Source organism: Ambystoma mexicanum, chromosome 10 (genome assembly GCF_040938575.1).
Source record: "Ambystoma mexicanum isolate Mex_15411 chromosome 10, UKY_AmexF1_1, whole genome shotgun sequence".
Lineage (NCBI taxonomy): Eukaryota > Metazoa > Chordata > Amphibia > Caudata > Ambystomatidae > Ambystoma > Ambystoma mexicanum.
This window is the reverse complement of record NC_090932.1, coordinates 549,516,772-549,541,160: the sequence shown is the minus strand read 5'-3', so window position 1 is coordinate 549,541,160 and position 24,389 is coordinate 549,516,772. Positions and strand designations below refer to the sequence as shown.

The following is a 24,389-nucleotide window of genomic DNA, read 5'->3' as shown; positions in this document are numbered from 1 at the left end:
TTTACTTTTCAGAACTTTCCACAATGCCTGCCTGTTCCATTGGCGGTTGCCCTTCGAAGACCCATAATAAATCTGAAGGTACTATAATGCATGTTTTCCCTAAGACAATAGATCAGATAAGAGAATGGGTCCGATATTGCGGATATCCACCGTCTGAGCTTGAAAGTAGAGTCCTAGAAGTCTTTGCGGACAAGAGGGGTGATCGATACCGCATCTGCAGCAGGCACTTTACCTCTGACATGTACTCCACATCATTGCTAATAAAGAAGAACACACCGCGAGCAAGGCGAAAATTGCTCTCAACCGCTATTCCCACTCTATTCGTCCACATCCCTCCACTGGTGAGTCAAGTTTACGTATTTATCTCTCGGCCTTGCGGTAGTGTGTAGCATTAGCTAACAATAATTTCCCCATTTATGTATCCACTCAATATGAAGGCGGAAGATTCTCCATCCGTGTCGTTATTGCAGTCATCAGCCACTTCAAGCGCCTATCGGGTAATCTTACTTGGCTATTCTGCCACTGACTTGTTTTAGGCATGTAAATCAATAGTTTTAATTTATCGTGTAATTATTTTACCTAATGGTACACCCTTGTACTCGTCCTCTAGTCTTTGTTTTCAGTTATAATTATTGTTATCCAAAATAATGCAAGTACTGTCTTTCAGGGAGATGCGGAGGAGTCCAACGTATTGACGACTACCGTTGATGTCACTCAGATGCTCGAGGTACGTTTCCAGACAGTTCCATCGATGGAGATCATCAGATCTTGCATTCTTGTAGCGTGATTGTTACACACAATGTTTCTTTCGTTTTTAGCCATTGATATGTCCTTCTGTCGTCGCCCTCCTATGTGTCTTCTTTTTTCAATATTGTGTTCATTACTAATGAAAGTCCTATGTTTCAGGGAGTCGATGGAGCATTAGTCCAAGAAGAAGGGGGGAGCATGCAGTTACGGGTCGGCGCAACAGCTTGCAGAAGTGTGCACCGCAGTTACATCGTCCCTTGATGTTCTTATGCATTTCGAGGTATGGATACTGACAGTTCGATCAAGCGAAATCATATGACGTGATTACATCCGCTATACTTCCTTCTTTATTAACGCAAGTACTATGTTTCAGGGAGATGACGGAGCTTCTTCTACAAGAACATCACCCCTAGTAGTTGATGCAGATCTCTGGGTGGTGACACTTCCAACGATCGAGCAAATCGAATCATATTTACATATCCATTATTTATTTTAGACAACTGATCATTTGTGCAGGTCTATTTAGATGAGCCGTTGACGCCTGCACAAAGTTTATGTTCTTTTTAACAAAATAGAAAACCATACTAATGCAATTACTGTGTTTCAGGGAGTTACTGAAGCATCATCTTCAATAATATCATCAATGGAAGTCTATGAGGAGCCCGAGGTATGGATTTTGAAAGTTCCATCTAACTAGATCAACAATGCGTGAATAATTGTCGTTTGAATGTTCTACACAAAGCGTTCATTCGTGTTTTGCTATTGAGATGTACGTGGGTATTGGTCCCGATATTATTATACATACTAATGAAAGTTCTATGTTTCAGGGAGTCGATGGAGCGTCAGTGCGTGATGGATGTGCTTATCATGAAAATATAGTCGTTGCAGCGCAAGAGGAAGTGGAGACATGCACACACGAGTCGGAGCAACAGCGTCCTGATGTTGAAGTTCGAGGCAAGAAAGTTTCAAAGAAAAGAAAGCAAAAGAAGGTTAGTGTCCTGGTCACTATATTATGTTGTTTTTCACTGTTAATAGTTCAATACTGTAAGTTGTGTTTAAACTGAACATCTCTTTTCCAATCTGTCCTCTAGTTGCGAGTGGGTGTACGAACTAGATCTACACAGACAGTGAAGCGAACGAGAGATGTTGCTTGTCAAACCTTTTGGCAGGGACTTGAGACTGGAGATGCATCGTGCCAATGGGAAGAATATGAAGTGATTGACAACGGAGCTATACCACCACCAGCCATTGATAGTGAATGTCCTCCTGGTAGTTCGGATGCAGTCGGAGATCAATTCACAGAATCCACACCCGCAAAAACTAAGACCGCGAGAAAGTTGAAGAAATTGTTTTATTCACCCATCGCCGGAGAAGGAACAGATGTTGCAATGGAAGAGAATGAAGTGGACGACAATGAAACACCATCAATATCACTGAACATAGCGGAAGACGATATCAGAGATTCTACCTTTCATGTGAGTGACATGTCCTCAACGTTACAGGCCGAACCAGCTGGGATGCAGAGTGACAGTATAAGGAAAGAGGCCAAATTCATTGTATTCGATAGTTGTTTGATTGATATTATTATTCGGATGAAATGTGGGCATTCGGTTGGTGGGGAAGTATGTGGGGAGCCATTGATTAATGTGACTCGTGCAATTCGAGGCACTAACCTTAAAATACATGCCACCTGTACAAAATATCATCCTTTCTCATGGTCTGCACAACCCATGCTGGGGCAACTGCCAGCAGGCAATCTACTTTGTGCAGCGGCTGCACTTTTTAGTGGTTCAAGTTTTAAAAAGTTAGAGTCTTTCTTTCAGTTTGTGGGAATCCATTTCATTGCGAAAACTCAGTTCTACAAATACCAAACCGATTATCTATTTCCATCCATTAGCGAAGCTTGGAGAATGGAAAAAATGTCTATTGATAGTACATTCGCGGGCAAACAGTTCAGGCTAGCCGGTGATGGACAGTGCGACAGCCCAGGATTTTCAGCCAAGTACTGCACCTACCACTTTCAGGACATGGAAAGTAAGAAAATTTTGAGTTCGGTGGTCGTGCAGGTGTCACAAAGTACATCCTCAGTGGCCATGGAGAAAGTTGGCTTTGTAGCATCATTGCAAGAACTACAATCGCGGGGAATGGTGATCGACCTGATAGCCATGGACAGACACGTTTCAATTGCCAAGACAATGAGAGAAGAGTACAAAAATATAAATCACCAATTTGACGTTTGGCATCTTGCAAAAACAATCAATAAAAAATTGTCGGCTGCAGGTAAAAAAAAAAGATATGCAAGGTATTTCACAGTGGTCCAAGTCAATCAGCAACCATCTTTGGTGGAGCTCAAAAACATGTGGAGGGTCGTTGGAAATTCTACTGGAAAAATGGCGGTCAGTAATGCTACACTGTACAAACGTGCACCGCTGGAACACGAACCAACATTTCCACAATTGTGAACATGGCCATTTGTCCACAGAGGAGGCACGGAAGAAGAAGTGGTTGATTCCTTCATCACCCACTCACAAAGCCATTGAAAAGATTGTATTTGATAAAACTATAACAAAAGCTTTGAGGGGACTCACGGAATTCTGCCACACAGGAGATTTGGAGGTGTTCCACAATATGTGCCTAAAGTACAGGCCAAAACGATTGCATTTTGGCATGGAGGGCATGATAAATCGGACTCTTTTAGCGGTCTTGGCACATAACCATAATGTTGGCCGTCAACAAAGTAGGACGACCGGAACTTTAGGGACGCTTCGCTACAATAAGGCCTTCACTAAAAGAAGTAAACAATGGGTGATCAAACCAGTGTTTGAGGATATGCAATATGAGTTTATTGAGAGACTTATTGTTGACGTCCTAGATAGGCACATAAATGGAGTTGTGAACGAACCTGTGCAGGTGACAACTGCATTGCCACCCAACATTGCCTCTGTTCCATGTCCACCTAAAGAAGAGCTCATTGAGAAATACACATCACGGTTTAAATGATTGTAATTTGATTGTCTGTTCTCTCGAGTCTCCTCATGTCGCAGGCCCATTGAATATGTTTATCTATCCAACCTTGTTCATTTGCGCATTAAATTAAACCAAACAGTAATATAAATGATTTTTCAAAAAATATAGAATGTCTCCGTATTTATGGTTCTGTGGGGCTGCAAAGCACGCAGACAAAATGCAAAGATGGAGTGTAAATTTCAAGTCCTGTAAGACGGCCTTACACTGAATGTAGCTAACTAGGAATGTGTGTTCGTTCAAAGTGAAGGTCAGCTGCTTTGATTTTTTCTCGGGTGCCAGAATGGCCCACGACTCAGTATAAGGTTCTATTGTTATTTGACCTTGACAAGCCGGGACCACGTAAGAAACGATAATGAATATAATTTCAGAAACGAAAGCCATTTCATGTTCGTTCATTAGAATTAATAAAACTTCGGCATAGAAGGAGTGGTATTTCGGGGCTGCCCTACGCACAGACACAATGGAAAATGCAAATATAATGTAAGTAACTCTTTAGATGAGTTTATACCGCAATTTAATTACTATACAGTAGCTTTAAAGACGGGTTAAGTTGTACTTGTTCATTCTATGTGGCATATTGTTTTGTACCGCGCACTATCTTGGGGAGAACCGTCTCCTTTTACGGAAGCACCTCAAAACCTTCCTCTTTGCTTCTGCTTTCTCTCTCCCTCTCCCCTGCTACAACTGGTCCACTGTCTGCGACCTCGGTCCTGGGCCCTTCCACTCTCCACCTGCACTCCCTGTAAACCCCTGCACTGGGGGACTGTCTCAGTATCCTACAGCCCCCCCTTGACGTATAAAACCCAGTTGCACTGTCCTAGCTATGAAATAATTTCCAGACCTAATATATAAAATGAATAATTTTAATAAAGATCTGATGGTGAGACTAATTTCCTTTTTTTATGTTTTTCAAATAGATACATCGTCCATTATTGTCTGTGTCACGAGTACCAGACACCGGCGGATGGGTTTTTTAACCGCCAGTTGCTTCTCCGCGTGAACAACGTTAGCACCCTGACCATTTTGTGGGACGATCGCCAAGTACAAGTATGCCCTTACGCGGTACTAACGGCTAGATGCAACATACAGACCGTTGTGGTGGCCTAGTGCCTCGTTGTTGGAACAGCCATGCGATTATCAGTGCGACCGAAGAGCTTAATTTTATCGTAAACCAACACCCTGTCTACTGCACACGAACATCGCTTGCCTCAAGACGAAATATTTTGGATCGAGAGCAAATAAAAATTCATTGATCTAAGACCCTGTGTACAGCAAAGGAACATCGTGTGCCTCGAAACGAACTTTTCGGAACGTGAGCAAATAAAAATGCAAATCGCTGAATATTCTCAAAACATTTGATGTCAAATAAATGTACTTTGCCAAATGTACAATCTTGCCGTTTGCTTTTAAACCACAGTTTCATATTCCGAATTGTGGCGCTGTATTGTGAGATGATCTAAGACCCTGTGTACAGCAAAGGAACATCGTGTGCCTCGAAACAAACTTTTTGGAACGTGAGCAAATAAAAATGCAAATCGCTGAATATTCTCAAAACATTTGATGTCAAATAAATGTACTTTACCAAATTTACAATCTTGCGGTTTAATTTAAAAGTACAGCTTCATATTCCCAATTGTGGCGCGCTGTGTTGTGTGAGCTCATCTGTGTTGATTTCCGGGTTCTGTGTGGAGTCGCGTAGAAGACGCCTGGGCGCGTTTGCCTACGCAGCTCAGTCACGTCACGGATAGAGGCGGGGAATATGAATGTTTTGATCAAGTCTGTTTCAGGGGCGGGGGATTTGATTTAGTGCCGCAAAAGCAGGTGAGCCAGGGCGATGGGGGGAAATGATAGGATTATCATAAAATGGCGGATGTTTTCGAGTGCGTTAATGGACGAAAAGTCGGGTAAGGTCCATAGGAAAGTTTTCTACGATCTACCGATTTATGCTTAAAAACACATGGCCGAACCGTAGGGACAATAAAAAAAAAGTCCCGGAACTATCCTTTAATCCCGAGCTATGAGAGGGCAGGGAGCGATAGGCGCAACGCCCTAGCAACCATAGGTGCCTGGGCCCTCCTCGGGATCGAAGTTGAATTCATGTTAATAGTTGGGGGGGGGGGAAAGAGTTGGGAAGTTGGGGGGGGAAGCAGGGTGGGGGACAACCCGGAAGAGGGAAGGGATCACAGTATACGGGAACGATAATTGTACCAGCAGAGTAGAAGAGATGGGGAAGCTCAGAATTTTCTCACAAAATGTAAGGGGGCTGAACTCACCGGTGAAAAGGAAAAAAATGGAAGCCCTGCTGAGAAGGGAAAAGGCGGACATTCTGCTCCTCCAGGAGACACACATTAAGGCACAGGACAAAAAGAAAGTACACCTCAGAGGATATACGATCTGGGCGCAGGCGAATGCTGGGGAAAAAAGAGCAGGAGTACTGATTGCTGCGAAAGGGGGTCTGACGGCAAACCTCATAGACACTCGAGTAGACAGGGAAGGGAGGTTCGCATTTGTTAATATCTCCTTAGAAGGCTATAGACTCACCCTAGCGGCAATATACTCGCCGAACACTGGGCAGGATGGATTTCTCCGGGATACTCTGGGGAAACTGGAGGAATTTGCGAAGGGAGAGATAATCCTGGGAGGAGACTTGAACTTGGCCTGGCAACCTCACTTAGATAGGAGTGCGGGGGGAACGCAGGCACATGGGACCCCTTCCAAACGATTAAAGCAAAGGATGGAACAGATGGCACTACGAGACGCTTGGAGGGAATTAAGGGGACAAGATGCAGGATTCACCTACTACTCGCACGTGCACAACACGATGTGGAGGATTGACTATTTCTGGGTGTCGGTGGGACGGATGGGTAGGATCCAGGATATCGAAAAGGGAGCGATAGCGTTGTCAGATCACGCCCTGCTATGGCTCGATGTACAGGCCCCCGGAAGGGGACGAGGTCTCTGGAGATGGAGAATGCCGTCTGACATTCTAACGGACCAGGTGCAGGGAGAGGATCTAAGGAACAAAATCAGGGAATACTTTGACCTAAACGACAATGGAGAAGTTCCACTGGGAACAGTATGGGAAGCCTTTAAGGCAGTAACCCGAGGACATGTCATAGAACAAAAGGCAGCCAAAGACAAACAACATCAAGAATGGGAAAGAACGCTCGAAAAGAAACAGATATACAGGAGGAGCTAACACTCCATCCCACAAGAACTCTCAAGAAAGCAATGAAACACGTACATGGTCAACTAGAGATGCTCCGCAACAAAAAAGCAGAGAGTTCCCTACTATATTTAAAACAACGACACTACATCAAGCCCAACAAAGCGGACAAATATTTAGCAAAACAACTTAGAGAAAAACAGAAAGCAATGACGATCTTGAACATCAAGGATGCACAAGGCATACCTCATACAAACTCAAAGGACATAGGGGGGGCCTTTAAGGCATTCTACCAAGACCTATATGCAACGGAACACCCGGACGAAAAGAAACAAGACAAGTTCCTGCAGTCTATCCCCATTCAGACAATACCAGAAGAAGACAAACAGGCTTTAGAGTCAAGGATTACAGAGGAGGAGGTCCACAGGGCAATAGCGGGCCTCCCCATGTCAAAGGCACCAGGCCCGGATGGCTTCACGGCCCAATTTTACAAAAAATATGCGGACACATTAGTTCCATTCCTGACGAGGCTTCTAAACACATTCAAGGACACTGGGAACGTCACTTTCTCCATGAATGAGGCAAAAGTCCTTGTGTTCCACAAAAAAGGTAAAGATCCTACTCTCCCGGCCTCATACCGCCCGATAGCCCTAATAAACCTAGATGCCAAAATCTACACTAGAGTACTGGCTGCCAGACTATCACCTCTCCTCCCGACCCTAATAAACACAGATCAATCGGGCTTCATCCCAGGCAGGCAAACACACGACAATCTAAGAAGAGTCACCCATTTTATAGAAAAAATAGGCATAACCCACACACCAGCAATCCTACTTTCTCTAGACGCCGAGAAGGCCTTCGACAGGGTTGAATGGTCCTTCCTCCTTAAAACGTTGAAACATATGGGGTTCGGAGAGCAGTTTATAAATATGGCTAAGGCCAACTACAACTCCCCATCGATAAGAATAGCAATAAACTGAGAGGTCACTGGGAAGGTGGAGATCACGAGTGGTACGATACAGGGTTGCCCCCCCCATCACCTCTGCTATATGCCATATTTTTGGAGCCTCTCCTAATCAAGATAAGGGAAACGGTGGGGGTAAGAGGGATTGAGATGGCGGGCAGGCAACATAAAGTTATAGCATACGCAGACGACATGCTATTGGCCCTGGAAGACCCTGTGAACTCCCTGACAAGATCCATAGAAATATTGGAGGAATTTGGGGTGATCTCAGGCCTGAAGATAAACAAGAATAAATCAGAGATTATGCTCCTTGCCGGAGACAAGGATACAACAGAAACAGTTGCAGGCATGCTAAGTCTAAAAATAGTGGAAGAGGGTATCAAATACCTGGGGGTGACGCTAACACACAGAGTAGACATGATTTATAAGAACAACTACACACATCTCCTGGCTAAAGTCAGGCAGGATTTAGAAAGATGGTCAAATGAATATACTCCCCAGGGTGCTCTACCACTTTCATGCCCTCCCAGTGACAGTCCCTAACTCCTTCTTCAAAGCACTTTCCAAAGCCATATTCCAATACGTGAGGAATAGGCAGGCGGAATGTCCCTCCCCCACTTCAAAAAATATTATCAGGCAGCCCAACTCTGGATCCTCAAGGAATGGTTGGGAGAGGAACAACAGACGATCTGGGCAACACAAGACAGGGCAGTGGCCAGGACCCCCTGGAGGACCTACTATGGAAACAAACAACACAGACACCAGAACCTCAGAGTCAGTGAGGTCATGAAAGCCACCCTCAACGCATGGGACGACCAAACCAGGAAGGGAATCATGACCACCCCACTGGCCCCCTTCACGCCAATCTGCCGAAACCCTCAGTTCCCCCCGGGACAGGAATTTGGCGCCTTTGAGAAATGGGAAACAGCTGGATGCAGGAAAATAGGCGAAATGATCCAGGATAATGAAATACGATCGTTCGAGGAATGCAAAAACATGTGGAAACTAACAGTGACCGACTGCTATAGATACGAGCAATTAAAACACTGGCTGAGTACACCAGAGATCTTCCAGGCGGCCACAAGGGACCTTACACCATTTGAACAGTACATAATTTCCAACCCAGGAGACAAAAAACTGGTGTCAACCCTATATACCCACATTAACACACAAGTAGAGGAAATAAAATGGGCATACATGAGGAGATGGGAAGCCACGCTGGGGGAAGAAATAACCAGGCAGCAATGGGAAGAACTCTGGGCGGGCATCCCAAAACTCACCAGGGCAGTCCAAACCAGAGAAATGTGGGTGAAAATAACCACACAATGGCACTACACCCCAGAGAGGCTCAAAACAATGTACCCGGCAACGTCGGATCGCTGCTAGAGGGGGTGCCCAGACGCAGGAACCTGGAGGCATATCTGGTGGGACTGCCAGGGGGTACAGGGCTTCTGGAAGGAAGTGCGACTGGAAATCCAGAAAGTGTTCCCAGAGGCAGACCAAATGGCGGAAAGAGTGTGGTTGTGCGGACTTAAAGACCCACAGGCCAAGAGACTCCACAAAGCACAATGGAGGCGCTTCATGGGTTTAGTCATTGCGGCTTGGGCAACGATAGCCCAAAGTTGGAAGAAACGAGACCCGCCGTTGGTATTCACCTGGCTGCAAAAGGTGTGGTCCCAAATGACCATGGAAAAGATTACGCACCATCTCCAGGACCAAAACAACACGTTCATGAAGGAATGGGGACAAGTCCTAGAATATTTGAAATCAGACTACATGGATCAATGGTGTCCACATAACATTAAAATATCAGACTTGTTCAGTACATAAATGTTCCAGAACTGAAAACGGATGAGGACCTTCTCTTCCGGGGAGGGGGGGAGGGAAGTTGGGAGAATAATTGTGTTAATGTTTATTTTTTGCATTAGAAAACAATAAAAATATGTTTAAAAAAAAAAATAATAATAATAAAGGCAACAAACAGTGGTAGTGCATCCAGCAATTTGCAAGTGCTAGGTTTAAGGCAAAAGACAGGGTAGGTCAGATAAGTGCAGGAAGAAAAAGGGGGGGCTGTATGGATACAGATACAGACCCCAGAGCAATGGGTGGCCTGGAGGCAGTGCGGGAGGGTGGCAGGGTGAGCAGGTACTTGGGCCCAGAGGACAGAGGGTGGGCAGGTGCACGGTGCCAAGAGAGAACAGATGAGCAGGGGAAAGTGGGAGAGGGGGGGAGCAATGGTAGAAGTAAAGTGGAAGGTCTTGAGGTGCTTCTGGAATGGGAGATGGTTCTCCTCAAGTTTTAGAGTGGCAGGGAGGCTGTTCCAGAGGGAGGCCCCAGCTGAAGACAGATCTACCCTCAGCTAGTTTCTTTGAAAAACGACTGACCCTGAAGGAGTTAGAGGTAGAGGAGCGAAGAGCTCGAGAGGGGAGGTATTTGCGGAGGGATAGCTGAAGGTATTTTGGACCCAGGCCCCAGAAGGCCTTGTGGACAATGCAGAGGGTTTTGAATTTAATCCTTGCATCCACTGGGAGAAAATGGAGGGGTTTCAGAGCTGGAGAGATAGGATCCCAGTGCTTGAGGCCAAGGACAAGACTCGCAGTCCTGTTCTGGATTAGTTGCAGAGGGCGAAAAATAGAGCCAGGTAGATTTAGAAAGAGGCTGTTACAATAGTCCAACCTAGAAAGAACCAGAGCTTGGGAGACCATGAGTTTCTGGGGGAAGGAGAGGAAAGGCAGAGTACCTCTGAGGAGGTGCAGTAGAAAGTTTGACTTTTTAGAGACAGAGATGTGGGCGGAGAAGGACCCCAAGGTTCTTAGCCTCGCAGGTGGGGGTAGAAGGAGGGCCAAGTGAGACCGGCCAGAGTGAGGGGAAAGGATGGTGAAGGTGTGCCGATGAGGAGGATCTCCGTCTTGCTGGCATTCAGACAAAGATCATTGGCAGCACATCAATCTTGAATGGCAGTTAGGCAATCAGAGATGAGAGAGGGAGAGGAGGGAGCCGAGGGCAGCTTGAAAATGAGATGAGTGTCGTGAGCGTAGCACCGGAAATTTGAGCAGAAAATGACAATGCAGTAGGCGAGAGTTGCCACGTATTGTTTGAAAAGCCAGGGCGAGAGGTTAGACCCCTAGGGAACACCACAGGTAGAGAGGAAGATAGATGATAGGAAGGACCCAAGTTGGACCTGGGAGGGTCGATCAGAGAGGAAAGAGGCCAGCCAGGCCAGAGCCTGATCAGTGATACCCAGATTATCACGGAGGCGGTTGAGCAGGATGGTATGGTTGACCGTGTCGAAGGCAGAAGAGAGATCAAGGAGGATGAGGACAGAGGGAATGTTAGAGTCAAGGTTGGAGAGCAGATCTTCCCGGATGTTAATGTGAGCAGTTTCCATGCTTCTGGCAGCTCTGAAGCCAGACTGGTGATCATGGAGACAGCCAACAGAATTGAAATGAACGTTAAGATGAGAGATGGGAAACTTTTCCAGGAGTTTGCCCAGAAAGGGAGTAATGGAAATTGGGTGATAGTTAGCCGGCCAAGAAGGATCAGCTGTGGGTTTCTTGAGAAGAGGATGCACAAGGGAGTGCTTTAGAGGGGGTTATAAGGATCCTAAGGCAAAGGAGTGGTTGCAAAAATCAGCAAGGGTCGGACCGAGGGTGTCAATGTGGTCCTTAATGGTTTTAGAGGAAAAGGGATGCACCTGTTTTGAGGAGGCCTTCATAGATCGGACTTGTCTGGCAACCTCGTCAGGGGAGAAAAGAGGAAAGGACGAGAAGGATGGTGGGGGGTGGCTAAAGGAGGGTCAGCAAGCTAAAGTGAGAGGCAAGGGCATTGGAAAGAGCTTGGGAGGCAACAAGAGGGGTAGAGACTGCAGCAGGGTTGGCCAGCTCCTTGCAGATTTTAAAGAGTTCGGCTGAGTTGTTAGATGCCGCAGAGACACAAGCTTGAATGTGGACTCTTTCTTGGTGAGGACACAGAGTCGGTATTGACTTTGTAGTAGGTGACAGGCTAGTTTGTCAGAGGATGAACAGGAAGTCCTCCATTTCCTCTCAGCTGCCCTACACTTACGTTTAAGTGTAGCTAGGTCAGAGTCATACCAGGAATTGCACTTGGCTTTGGACTTCAAACGGATCCTCATGACAGGGGCAAGAGTATCAGAAATTGAAGAGTAGAGCAGAGACAGGGCTGTGTCAGGATGCAAGACAGCCAGAGGTGGGGGGGGGGGGGGAGAAAGTGGTGGCAAAAGCCTCAACTGACACACGCTTCATGGGCCGGATGGCGAGAATGTAGGTGGCATTGCTGGGGTAGGCTTGGCTTCGGGGGAAGAGAGAGATGAGAGGAGAGGAGGGAGTGATCGCTCCAGGAGAGAGGAATGGTCAGAGGGATGGAGAAGGGGAGGTCAGAGGAGATCAAGACATCGAGTGTGTGCCCTGCAGAGTGAGTCGGGCCAGAGGGGAGGATGGACAGGGAGAGGGAGTCGCAGAGGTCACAGAAGAGTACAGAGGAGGAACATGGAGTCTAAATGTATATTGAGGTCACCGAGGAGGAGGACTTGAGTGGTAGAGGCCAGAAGGGAGGAGGAGAGGTCTGCCCAATCAGACAGAAATTAGGTGATTTAACCAGGAGGCCGGTAGATGGTAGCCACAATATGAGAATGGGTAAGAGAGAGAGAGAGAGAGCGAGCATACAGACAAGGCATTCAAAAGAGGAGTAGGTCTGAGTGGGAATGATGGAGGCAGGAATCCACTCAGGAAAGATCAGTGTTACCCCCCCACCGGACCGGGAGGATCTGGGTGCGGAGAGGATTTTGTAGCCATCAGGGAAAAGAGTGTCAAAGCTCGTGACAGAGCTGGCCGTGAACCATGTCTCAGTAAGACCAAGGACATCAAGGTCTAGTTCTTCAAGGAGGTGGCAGTTGTCAGAGGAGTGTGACAGCAGAGCGAGAGTTGAGAGTGGCAATATGAAGAAGGTTGCCAGCGTTAAAGACCTTCCGGGGAGGGGTACAGATCAGAGGTATGCCCTGCGGAGGAGAAAGAGCCCTAGGAGGGGCAGAGGAGCAGGAGAGAGAGGGCAAGGTAGCCAAGGGGGGGGGGTGTACAACAGTAGACGAGAGGAAATTGATGAAGCAAGGGAAGCGCCTATCAAAGAGGAGGAGATTAGCCTGGGGCCTTGGACCATGACAGTGCCATTTAGGTAGACATAAATGATGACTTTAGAGGAGTCCAAGGAAGCCATAAGAACTTCCCAGCGAGTGCCACCATTAATGGGAGAGGAGGAATAGGACAGAGCACAGAGATCATCTGAAGAGTCCATAGATCTGGCGAAGGAACGACAAAGAATGTCGGTGAGGGTCTGTCTGGAGGAAGTATTGGCAATAGGAAGACCAGGGTTAGAGGCCAAGATATCCTTTCTGAACTTCTTCCTACCAGACTTGGTGAGAAGGAAAAGATATTCAATGGAGAAGCAGTTGGAAAAGATAGGAGAAACAGAAAGCACCATGAGGGTGGAAGTGAGGAGAGGATGGAGAAACTGGGGGACTAAGGGAGGTAGGTGTGGGACAAAAGAGTGGTGAAGTCAATGGGCTGGCAAGTTACAGAGAATCAACAGTATACAAGCAAAATACACAGATTCGCAATGGGCAGCAAGATTTGACTTTTTAGCAAAAAGCAAAAACAGCATGATTTGGACTTTCCAATCAGGGATTCATATGTTGGCAAAGGGTTTTGGGAAGCACTGCGCATCAGGATGACAACACGGGAGTAACAAGCAGAAAGAGCAGTGATGGTCAAAGGTGGTAGGAGTGAGTCCATAAGGGGGGGGGGGACTAACCCATAGTTCGGGAGGTGGCAAAGGCAAGGCAGTCCAGATTTCTTAGAGGAGTGATGTGGCAGCATCATTGTGGTTAAGGAGCAGGGAGGACTCCAATTAGCGTTCCGGAAGCGGACAGGGAGCAGACCGGGGCCTTAGAAGTGGGCCTTTGAACAACAGGCCGGCTCCAAGCCTTCCAGTTCCGCCAATCCGAATTAAAGATACAGGCAGCCAATCATCAGGGCCAAAGACAGTAAGCCCAGAATGCAATAGAAATCATGCAGCCGTGTTGGAATGGGTTAATGGAATGCTTTCCGGATTAAGCAAAATGGAGGTCAAAGGCTCTCAACAGAGCAAATCAGATGCACAATGCAGTAATATGCCATGTGAAAAACACATGGTTCTACACATGTGCTTCTCAGAAACATGGGGTGCAATTAGATGCGCAAACAGAAAAGCACTTTCACTTAATTTTCTTTCTTGCTTTCTTTTCTTTTCAATTAAAAAGAATTGAATGCATTTTTGGAGAAGTGCGCCCGACAGCACGCGGTCCAAAGGCAAAGTCAAAAACAGCTGATCATGATTTGGAAAGAAGGCGCACGAGGGACACCAGGCTGATGTTGGAGGAGACAGCTGATGCAAAGTTAAAGATGCGCGCACGAGCGCAAGGACCACAGGCCATGGGACACAGTAAGTCCTGAAGAAAGGGTGCGTACGAGCAGCGCTGGGTCAGAGGAAGGAACAGAAAATGCATGATTTTCATTTATACATTATACACATTCATTTTTTATGCACAGATTAAATATACATTTGCAGTTTTCTATCATATTTAAGTGTGCAGGCTTGTGTGTCTTGCGGAGGCCGGTTAGGCGAAGAGCATGGTTTTTAGCGTCTTTCGGAATGCCATGTGCGATTCCTCAGCACGTAGTGGTGGTGGGAGGGCATTCCATTGAAGGGATGCTAAGTACGGGAAGCTAGCGGCACCTGCTCTGACTCTTGATTAGTGAGCAGGTTAGAGTAAGAAGTTGTAGTGGCTCTCACAGATGTGGATGGGTGAATCCTTTGTGAGCGGTAGGCCGGTGTTGCTGGATCGCACACAGATAGGCCTCAAACGTTCTGTAAATGCACTCTCCTCCTATGCCAAGTTAAACAATTTCACTGTTAAAATTGGCAAAACTAAAATTGTAACTTTTGGTTTGAGTGCAAGGAAAAAATAAAATGTTTTGTTTGGAAACTGGGTGAAGTAGCTCTTGAAGTTGTTGAGAGCTGTCTTTATCTAGGAGTGCCCATTAAATGTCCTAGTTGTGTATGTTACAGCGATTATATAATGCCCAAGGTTTTGAAAAAAAGTGTTGGATCCTTAAAAAGTTCATTAGCAGTAGAGGTGGCTGTAACATTGAGGACATGATTTCTATATACAGAACTAGTAGTGTTCCAGGGATTCTATATGGTACTATCGCTATTTCAGAGTCTAAAATGAAATCACTGATAATTCTGTAGGGAAAGATTTTACGCTCCATTCTGGGGGTACCTACTTCGGTTCTTCTTAAAGCTTTAATGCTGAAGCTTGGTCTTTTGTCATTAAGGGTGCACTGGTCACTTTTATGCTGTAAATTCGTTACCTCCCTTCTTTCTGCTAACCTTAATACTAATTATTTGCAAGCTTTTATCGCTGAACATTACATCCGGGCTACCACCAATTCTCATCTCCGGGATCTTTGAAAATCTACTACGAAATTCTTGAATGAGATCCATTGAAATATTATTGATTTGATGGATTCTCCTGCTGAAATGCAAAAGTTGAATAAGAATACTGGTGTCTGAGATGCAAACGTAAATCTTAGTAGGCTGCATAAAAAGTAAAGTTGTGCTGAATTCTCAAGCCAGTGCTTCATACCCGGCACTCCTCGTACCTATTTGGTCAAGCCCTTCACTAATCAAATATATATGCGATTTAACATTCTTCCAACCAGAGAGGTCTTGGGACAATGGACAGGGATACCACATGAGGAAAGACTTTGTCAATTTTGTAACAAAGAGGTTGAGATCCCTCATCACATACTTACTGGCTGTCCCAGGTTGACTGATACTACCAGTTTGGAAAATATAGCAACTGATCAATTTTCGAGTTGTATATACTGTGTTTTTTTATTTTATATAAAATGTTATTCTTATGTTGTTCAAATTTCTTTTTAATGTAATAACATGTGCTTAAAGTTTAAATTAACTAAATCCACATAAAATAAAAAAGTAAAAAATATATACTGTGCAGAGCCCATTGTATACACAGCTGCTTCTTTATGTATGGTGAGAGGCCTTGCGTAAAGTGATTTAATTTTTCTATTTTTAGAGTGATTTTATTAACTTCAGATTGTATATTCATCTGAACATGAAATAATATATGTATTTTAATTAAGTGTTATTATCGGTTTTAATAATGGTATGGAAAGAAGACTGTTTTAATTGGATTTGTGTTTGTTCTCTTGTGCTTAAGAATTTGTATTAACCAAATGCACAATAAGAATAAAAAAGAAAAATATATGTTTTATAGGATTTTGTGCGACAATACTTAGCTGTGAGTTTTATATGTTTAGTGTGTAATTAAAAGACCTAATAAATAACTAATTTTATATACTTACTGGTGTGGCTCTGTGTGGATCCACTGCAGCGCTAGACCACTCACACTTTTCCTCCGGCTAAGCCTCGACTGCTCAGCTACCTTATCCCAATTGGGTTTTGGGTAACCTCTCAGGGTCTTCCCTGTTAACCATAAATAGCGAGGCCTCTGAAAATCCTCCCACCAGGGCCGATTTTGGAAATACCAAAGTATATACCATTACACTTAATGAATGTGGGAGAGGATTAGGGCCCTGATCCCCTCAACTTTGTATCACATGCTGAGGAATGGCGGGTTATGCTTCAACATGTGGAGGTGGTAGTGTGATTTTGCAGATTTGCTGAACATACTATGGTCTTACAGAAAACAATACATTTTCTTTGCAGAAAAACAATGTAGAAAATGGCATTACGGTTCGAGAGAGATTTTTGAGGGCATAAAATTCTGCACGACTGCTAGAAAGAAAACATTTTGGTAGATTTCCATGTTACAATTATTCATGCGGTACATAGAGCAGCTGCAGGCTGCTCAAATGAACACGTCACGAATATGCTATACTGGCTGTGAATCAAATAAAACAGCATTCCTGCCCCTCTGCCTTCCAAACAAAATATAAGTCTCGTAGATCTCTGTGAGGGTGACCCCCTTCCTTTCAGAGAATGAGATGACAGAGTTCAGCCTCCCAAAACCTGCTGGCCGGTCAACACACATTTTGGCTAACACCTTCCACACCCACTTTTCGGCACACTGCAACGCCCTGTCTACACACCTTTGTCTGGAACCTTGAAGTTCTGGAAAACATTGAAAACGCAACTGTTTCGCTCCTCCTAATGATGAAATGAATTGATGAGCAACAGCCTCCTTATCGACACAAAATCTCCTGCTGAGCAATCTTTCTGTATTGCATCTGAAAGCCGAGCAACCATGATCTACACACTTTGGGACTCTATTCCAACACAAAGAATATCTTGCAATGCACCAAGACACTAGAAACATCTTTGTTTTTCAAGAGTTAAAGAGCATTTTACATCACATGTACTCCATACTCATCCGTCCTCCAACCCCCAAATCCTGTGCACTCTGAAGGAACTGGAAGACACCAAGAAGTGCGCTACAACCAGTCCGAAAAATAGCTATACAACAATAACTGAAAGCTTACGATCAAAACAGTAAAGGTGACAGCTGTATTTGTACAGTAGTCGCTGCAAACTACTTCAGGTATGCCGAACCCACCTCTCACGGATTTCAGCCAGTCCACGTTGAATGGTTTCAGGAGATCCGGGTCAGTGACAAGTCTGCCTTGCAAGAGTCTGCTAAAGAACTCCAGGTCCTCATTAGTCACTTCAGAGAATGGCCGCCTCTGCACCTTGTACCGCTTGCTGGTGAGTGCCACCTCTGGAATGGCAGGAGGTGCTGTAGAATACAATCCTCGCCCACTAGGAGAGACAAGGGCCTGTAGTTTGAGGGGTCCATGATTTGAAACCAATGGATACTCCACTTCTCTTTTCTGGTTAAAGGGGTTTGTAGATCCAGTGTTACCAGACAGACCTCTGTAACTGCAGCTGGGCATTCCCCATTTTGATAAAGACCAAAGCTTCCCAACAGCACTGCAGTGCCGAGAGGCGATTCTGACCATTGTTGTTCTGAAATGACATCAATAACATTTTATTTAAAAAAAGATAAATAAAATGTGCAGCGGAAAGCCAAAACCTATATATCCATGCATGTGAAGTACTAGCTAACCCTACTATGTCCATTAAATGTGTCTCAAACCTGCCCTGTAGCAATGAATAGCTCAGTATTCATAAACATTTCATCTATGCCCTTGTTGCTGAAACTCTCACACAAGATGTTGCAATTGTGATAACGAGAAATCAATGTAGACCCACCCGACAAACTCAAAGAAAGATAGAAGGGAGATGTGTATGAATTGGAATGCTCCTTTCCAAGCAGTGGTACCTGGAGAGAAGCGCTGCAAATCCCCCAGAGATGGCCTCCTGCATCTTATTCCATATAATACAGTTCAGGTACCTACACAGAAGGTTCTTTCAAGGGACAGGCTACATAAAATGAGTAGGCGGTTGATGGTCGATGTCTGTTATGCAAAAAAGAGGGGGGGGGTCCTCCCACTACAGTGATGCTATTGGTATCAATATTTGGGAAATTCTAAAAAGTGAATGATTGTACTGTAGAGGTTGACCAAAAAGTAGTCCCTGTTGACCGAAAGGTACCCAATACTACTATTGCGTAAGTAGGGGTTTATAGTGGCAAAGAGACATAGCCAGGGTATGGGGCAAGAGTGATGTCCCTTGCTGGAATTAATGGAAGGAAGACATTTCTAGACAGTGTGATGTTGCTGTTATAGGGTAAGAGACCAGACCATTTCTTTTTTTTTGTAACTCAGTTTTTATTGTAGTTTTACAACACAGACAAATAAAACACAATTTAAAGCAAAATAGTATACTCAAAATTAAGATCTAGCATTGTCACCCAGTTACAGAAAAGAGAGTGACAATGCTGCAGTGCCCTGGGTGGGACGTCTGTCACAAGTCAAACCCTACTAGTGAGTCTCCTAATGCCCCCCATCCAATGGCATCTCCCTAACATCTTATCAGTGAAAACAAGATTTAACAAGACATGACACATTAGGATATGTCACTGTAACATGCAACCCCATATTTCTATAGCCCTCAGGATCCTTTAAAGTACCTGCTCTTGCAGGTGGGGTCTCCAAAAATGAAGGACATGACCCCCCCCCCCCCCAACCACCTCCAGTCTTCCAGTCCAGGTCCTGCGGTGGTCAACTAATATTAGTCAAGGGACTCCCACCTATCAACCTCCCTGACGGACAGGCGATTGTTCCCTTCCCCACAACTAATAGCATAGGTCTCCTCGCTCCCAAGCCGTATTTCTCCACAAATTGTCCCCATCCCTCCCATAACTGATGTCAGATTGTCATGCGTCATGTGAGTTTCTCCATCAAGAAAACATCCCACACCTTCCTAAAACAGTCCCCCTTTTCAAGGGAGTGAAAGCATTTTCCAATTCTGTGCTACCATTATTCTGCCCGCAGGGCTTCCTACATTCTTGGGAATCTGTATGATAAGTAGCCCTCCGGGGGATTACCCAGGAGAACCATCAAGGGCTCCAATGGTATAGGGATCCTCGTAATATCCTTTATCCAACTAAGCAATTCAGTCCAGAAAAATTAAATATGCGGACACTCCCACCAAATGTGTGACAAAGTACCCAATTCCCGACATCCACTTGTGCTCAGTGGCGACATCCCCTGCATACTTTGGAGACTCAAACATGGTCCATGCGCCAGCCATGGAGAATCTGAAAATTATGCTCAATAGCATGAGTAGAGAGATTCCCATGAAACGTTACTGTAAATAGGGATATTACAATAGCATACTGTCCGTTTTTAGAAAACCTGCACTTGTGTATATATTCTTTTAGTGGATTATAGAATCTGGTTTTCCAGATTGAACCGATGAATCTTTTCTTCTGTGATAAATGGATTAATACTGTAACTGTAGTGCTAGATGTCGGTATACATTACACAATTAAGATGGGAAATGGTCTATACAAAACATATTTGCTAGGATTTTTACTGATGTTTTTCCTCTTTTAAATACGGTTGCCTTACTGTTTTGCAGGAAACATTTATTTTTATGTATCCTTATGAAAACTGTTTGGTTCACTGTTAACCGAAATAAAGCATTATGCTTTGCATGTGTTAATTAGATTTCTTTTTTAAGATGTACTGGCTGTTAGGATTTTCTGTAGCTATAGATCCAAGCTCTTGGCAGGATTTTAGTACTCTTTCTCGATAAAGTTGAACCAAGTTTGAGCCAGAGTATGTTTTCAGATTTCCCAAACAAAGCTATTCCTGTTATACGGTCTGCAGGTTACTATGACCCGCATTCTCTATGCGACAGCATCCTGTTACCAAAACTGTAAAGTTATTGTGAAAGACGTATCAGATGATAGGACATCCAACATGCCTTTTAGCTCAGTTTTCTCAACTTTGGCGAGAAAGGCTGTGACATATCTTGCAACTACAGTTTAATTGTCTGCAATGTTTTGAACGTTTATACTAGCATTCCACAAGACTGCAATGAAATGATTGGAATCATTAATATAGCTTTATAGACCTGCAGCGAGGGTCGTTCTGGGCGTTATGGATCCTGAAGACCGAGTTAATGGCCTGAGCAAAGCGATGGCCTTTAACAAGGTATGAGGGACCATAGCGCCTGGTACGGCCTCCGCTGCAGGTCTATAAAGCTGTTAGAACACTCTCAGGGCCCGATTCTGAAATTGGCACAGTGAATGTGCTAAGGAGCAGGATTCATGGCGCCAAATCAGGACGCCCAGGCTCCACCAGTATTCTCAAGCTGGCCTTGGCGTCCTCGTAGTGCTCGACAGTGCCCCTTCAGGATTGCGCCTGTTTTTGTCATAACGGGCGCAATCCTGAACTCTCTGCAGCATTTTTGTAAAATGACATTCATTATTTTACAAAAATGCTACTGAGAACACGGTATATATATAAACATTTTCATACACACCAAAGTAAGCAAACAACGTTGAAGCTGCTTGCTTTGGCATACGTGAAAGGGTTCATATACACATGTCTGGTGTATGTGAACACTTTCACATACACCAAAGCAAGCAGCTTCAACGTTGTATTCTGCAACGTTGAAGCTGCATGCTTTGGCCTATGTGAAAGTCTTCGTATACACCCGTGCAAGTAATTATAACCCGATAAGCGGGCTGTAATCAATCCGCAGGTAATACCAGTTCGTATAGCCCGCAGATTGACCAATCAAGATTGCGAAACATCCGCTAGGGTGTTCTAATGTTGGGTGCTTCTTCTCTTTTAATGAGTATCAGGTAATAAAATTGCAGCAAAAATTTCGCCGGTCAAAAGAAATTGCGTCAAAAATGCCATGGTTTGACCTGGTAAAGGTGTACCCCATTATACCATTTAAGAGGAGCGGGGGTGTCCCCCGCATCTTTTACAGGATTGTGGCGCCAAAACCACTATTTTTGCTGCCATATTTTGTATTCACAGCCATTTTTGCCACGATTTTAACACATAGAACCTTTTAATGTTATATGTGATTTTGGGAGATTTGCCTCTTACACAGAGTCTCAGAGAAGACATGAAACTAATTACTTGAACTGGTACAAACTAGTCTAGGGAATCTAAAACGACATTTGGTGAAGTATTTCCCTTTGTTTCTGTATCAAGGTCGGCAGGTTTTGCCACACTTATGATGTTGGAACCATAAAATGTTTGTCTGTAGGTCGTTATGTATATCTTCTATAGTTATGTCACGGGTAATGCACTTTTCAATATATTGTAAAACAGTGTTATCACTGGCATGGCCACATTTGGGAGAATCTTTTACTCGCTAAAGAAGTGTTGTACTTTTCCAAGAGGAGGGGCGGGGGGATTATTACAGATAAAGTTTAAGTGGCAATAAAATTATAGTAAAACGATCTTGTATAGGATCTAGAGAACAGCGTTCTTCTGTGCTTTTAAGGACAATTCCTTCTTTATTTTGTTTTGCAGAGCGTAGGAAGTCATGCAAGTTCTCCCATGTCTATTCTGCACAACTGAGTGTAACAAACTATTGGGGGCAGGGGGCCATAGGTTCCTTAACATGCAGCGAACTTCAGCGTGACGTTGGAACCAGTATTCTTTTCCGACATGCATTTTTGCTAAGAGAGTTTTTTAATACTCTACTCCACACTTGATCTTTGTCTTTTATCTTTTGTAGTTCACTAGCCAACATATTTGTAAAGAGGGTTCCAGTTTTGAGTGTGTGTTGGGTGGGTTAGAAAGATATGGACACAAGGTGGACATTATCACTTATTTTACTTGAATGATGAAGAAAAACAGACCTAACTCTCCCCATCGCTATGGGGAAGTTCCCTCCCTCACCAACCAAACTAAAAAGGTGCTCCGTCTGTCATCAGGAAGTCAATATGAAATGTCCTCCGTCCAAATCTATCTCCATCTATCCCAACCACTAATAAGTGAGAACTACACTGGACCAGATGAATGTCTCTCGTTATATGGCCTCACTTTGCCTTTTTGTCTTGCTGCTTATTCTCAGGGTTTCTCCTTTTAACAATGTTCTTGCAAACGCAAGTGTCTCTCTTTCTCAATCAGTCTCTTTAGGGTGATGTCTTGAAATAACCGGTGGGGCTGATCTACGAGTTCCTCTAACTCTTTCCAACAGTCACCTAGTCTCCAGTTTAAATGACTCCTTTCTTTAGTGTTTTCCACCTTCTTTCTCTTATTGTATATGGTTCAAGCTTTTGATAAGCTTCAAGGCAAAAAATAAGCAGTGTCGCATAGCAATTTCCTATGCAATTCTGTAGGTTTGCTAATTAAATTGGCACTTGTGTAGCAAACATAGTGTCATGATACCTACCTCCAGGCATCCGGATCAAGCCCATCAGCCCCGGGCGCAGGCATCCAGATATTTAATAAAACCCCAGCAGCCCCGGCTGGGGGCTGTCTGGGTTCAGTCCCGCCTTAGGCGCCAGGCTCATAATAGAAATCAGTCCTGGCGCCATAGGCGCCAGGCTTATAGACTTTACTCACCTCATGCAGACCATGCTGCAAATGAATCCAAGCCAACATGAGGCCTGGATGGGACTATTTTACTACAGGGACTATTTTTTACTCGGTGTGATTCTAGGGACTTCTTACCTGGAACTACTTTGGAGACTATTTAAACCACGCCCGAACAGCAGCACATGCTTCGCGTTATTCTGCATCCAGCAGCGTGACTCTCACCGTGCCTGCAGTCAGCATCTAGACTTCAGCCACGCCCGTCTCGAATCCAGGAAAGAAGGAAAGGTTAGAAAACAGATATTATTTCAATCCTTACCTGAATTCCGGATCATCACGTCTTCGAACTGAAAAAGACATTCTACATGCGTCGCATCACCAGCTGCAGCGCCGCGCCATACTCACAGCGTTTTTCGATCCGGCGCAGCCTCCATCATTTTCTCTGCCGAATTCCACCATCTAGGGGACAAAAGAAACATAAGGTGAGCCGAGAGAGCCAACAAATACAACCTCTCCACCATAGACTTACCTGATTAACAACTGGAGGCATTACACTGTAAATCGCAACTTCTTACGCCGCACCTGTAAGGAGAGAGAAACCAGCAATTTAAACACACGCATCTATTGCTGGACAGTGTTGGGTAATACAGACTCTTACCTGAACACCATCAGCTGCCACAAGACAATCTTCCCTTGGACCCAGCTGCAACACAAGAAAGGAATGTACAAGAGTGAACATCGGACATATTGAACTCTTTGAACTTTATACTTACGGGTTCTCGCCTGGAACCTCAGATTCAATATTCATCCGGAACTATTCCAACGCCTTCAAACCAGTGAAGTAACTGGTATCTACGTGCCCTTGCATTTCACGCAGGATGGAGAGCTCATCATTTACAAACATAAGGTGAGCTTACTGAAAGTGAATATCGGTGGTGATTAGTGGGGAGAACAGTGGGGTGCCATTACTAAAATCCACGGGTGGCTAAATACCTTTCTCCACTTGCAGGAGAATACTTCTACGGGTCAAGCAGACGAGATAAGGCGGTCCAGTCCAGTCTGTCATCTCTGCACTACGCTTCACGTTGGAGGAGGTCGCAGCTGTCCGGGTCCGATCGACGCCCCTGTGGGAGCCAGGTGAGCATAACACCTAGCTATTGAAGTTACCCTGTTCAATAAAAGCGCAGATCGCCCTGCATTCCTCTTGCCTTCAAGGTTCCCTCCACCCTCTTTTCTCTGTTCACTGCAAGTTCAAAAGGGATAATGGTGAGAGAGTGCAGCAGTCTCCTCCACCCTTATGTGCCAAAGGCCTGTGTGAATATACAACCAGGATTTCCTTTTTCTTTTTCAAATAATTGCAGACCAGAAGCAATCAGATAATACCTTTATCAAGCAAACCGTATCCTATCTGCCAAAGACAAGTATGTGTTAACTTTATTTCTTTTTAAATGCAATCCTTCAATTCCATTTCTAA

General features: G+C 44.7%; 1 protein-coding gene across 2 annotated transcripts in view; it reads right to left on the bottom strand.

Moving 5' to 3' along the window:
• The window catches only part of D2HGDH (D-2-hydroxyglutarate dehydrogenase), a 1,571,200-nt gene that overhangs the window by 1,511,183 nt on the left and 35,628 nt on the right, over positions 1 to 24,389 (bottom strand). For both annotated transcript variants that reach the window (XM_069618127.1, XM_069618128.1), the window contains exon 2: positions 17,557 to 17,966. In XM_069618127.1, the coding sequence (XP_069474228.1) occupies positions 17,557 to 17,959 (403 nt within the window). In that variant the 5' untranslated portion in view covers positions 17,960 to 17,966. The remainder of the gene's footprint in view (positions 1 to 17,556; positions 17,967 to 24,389) is intronic.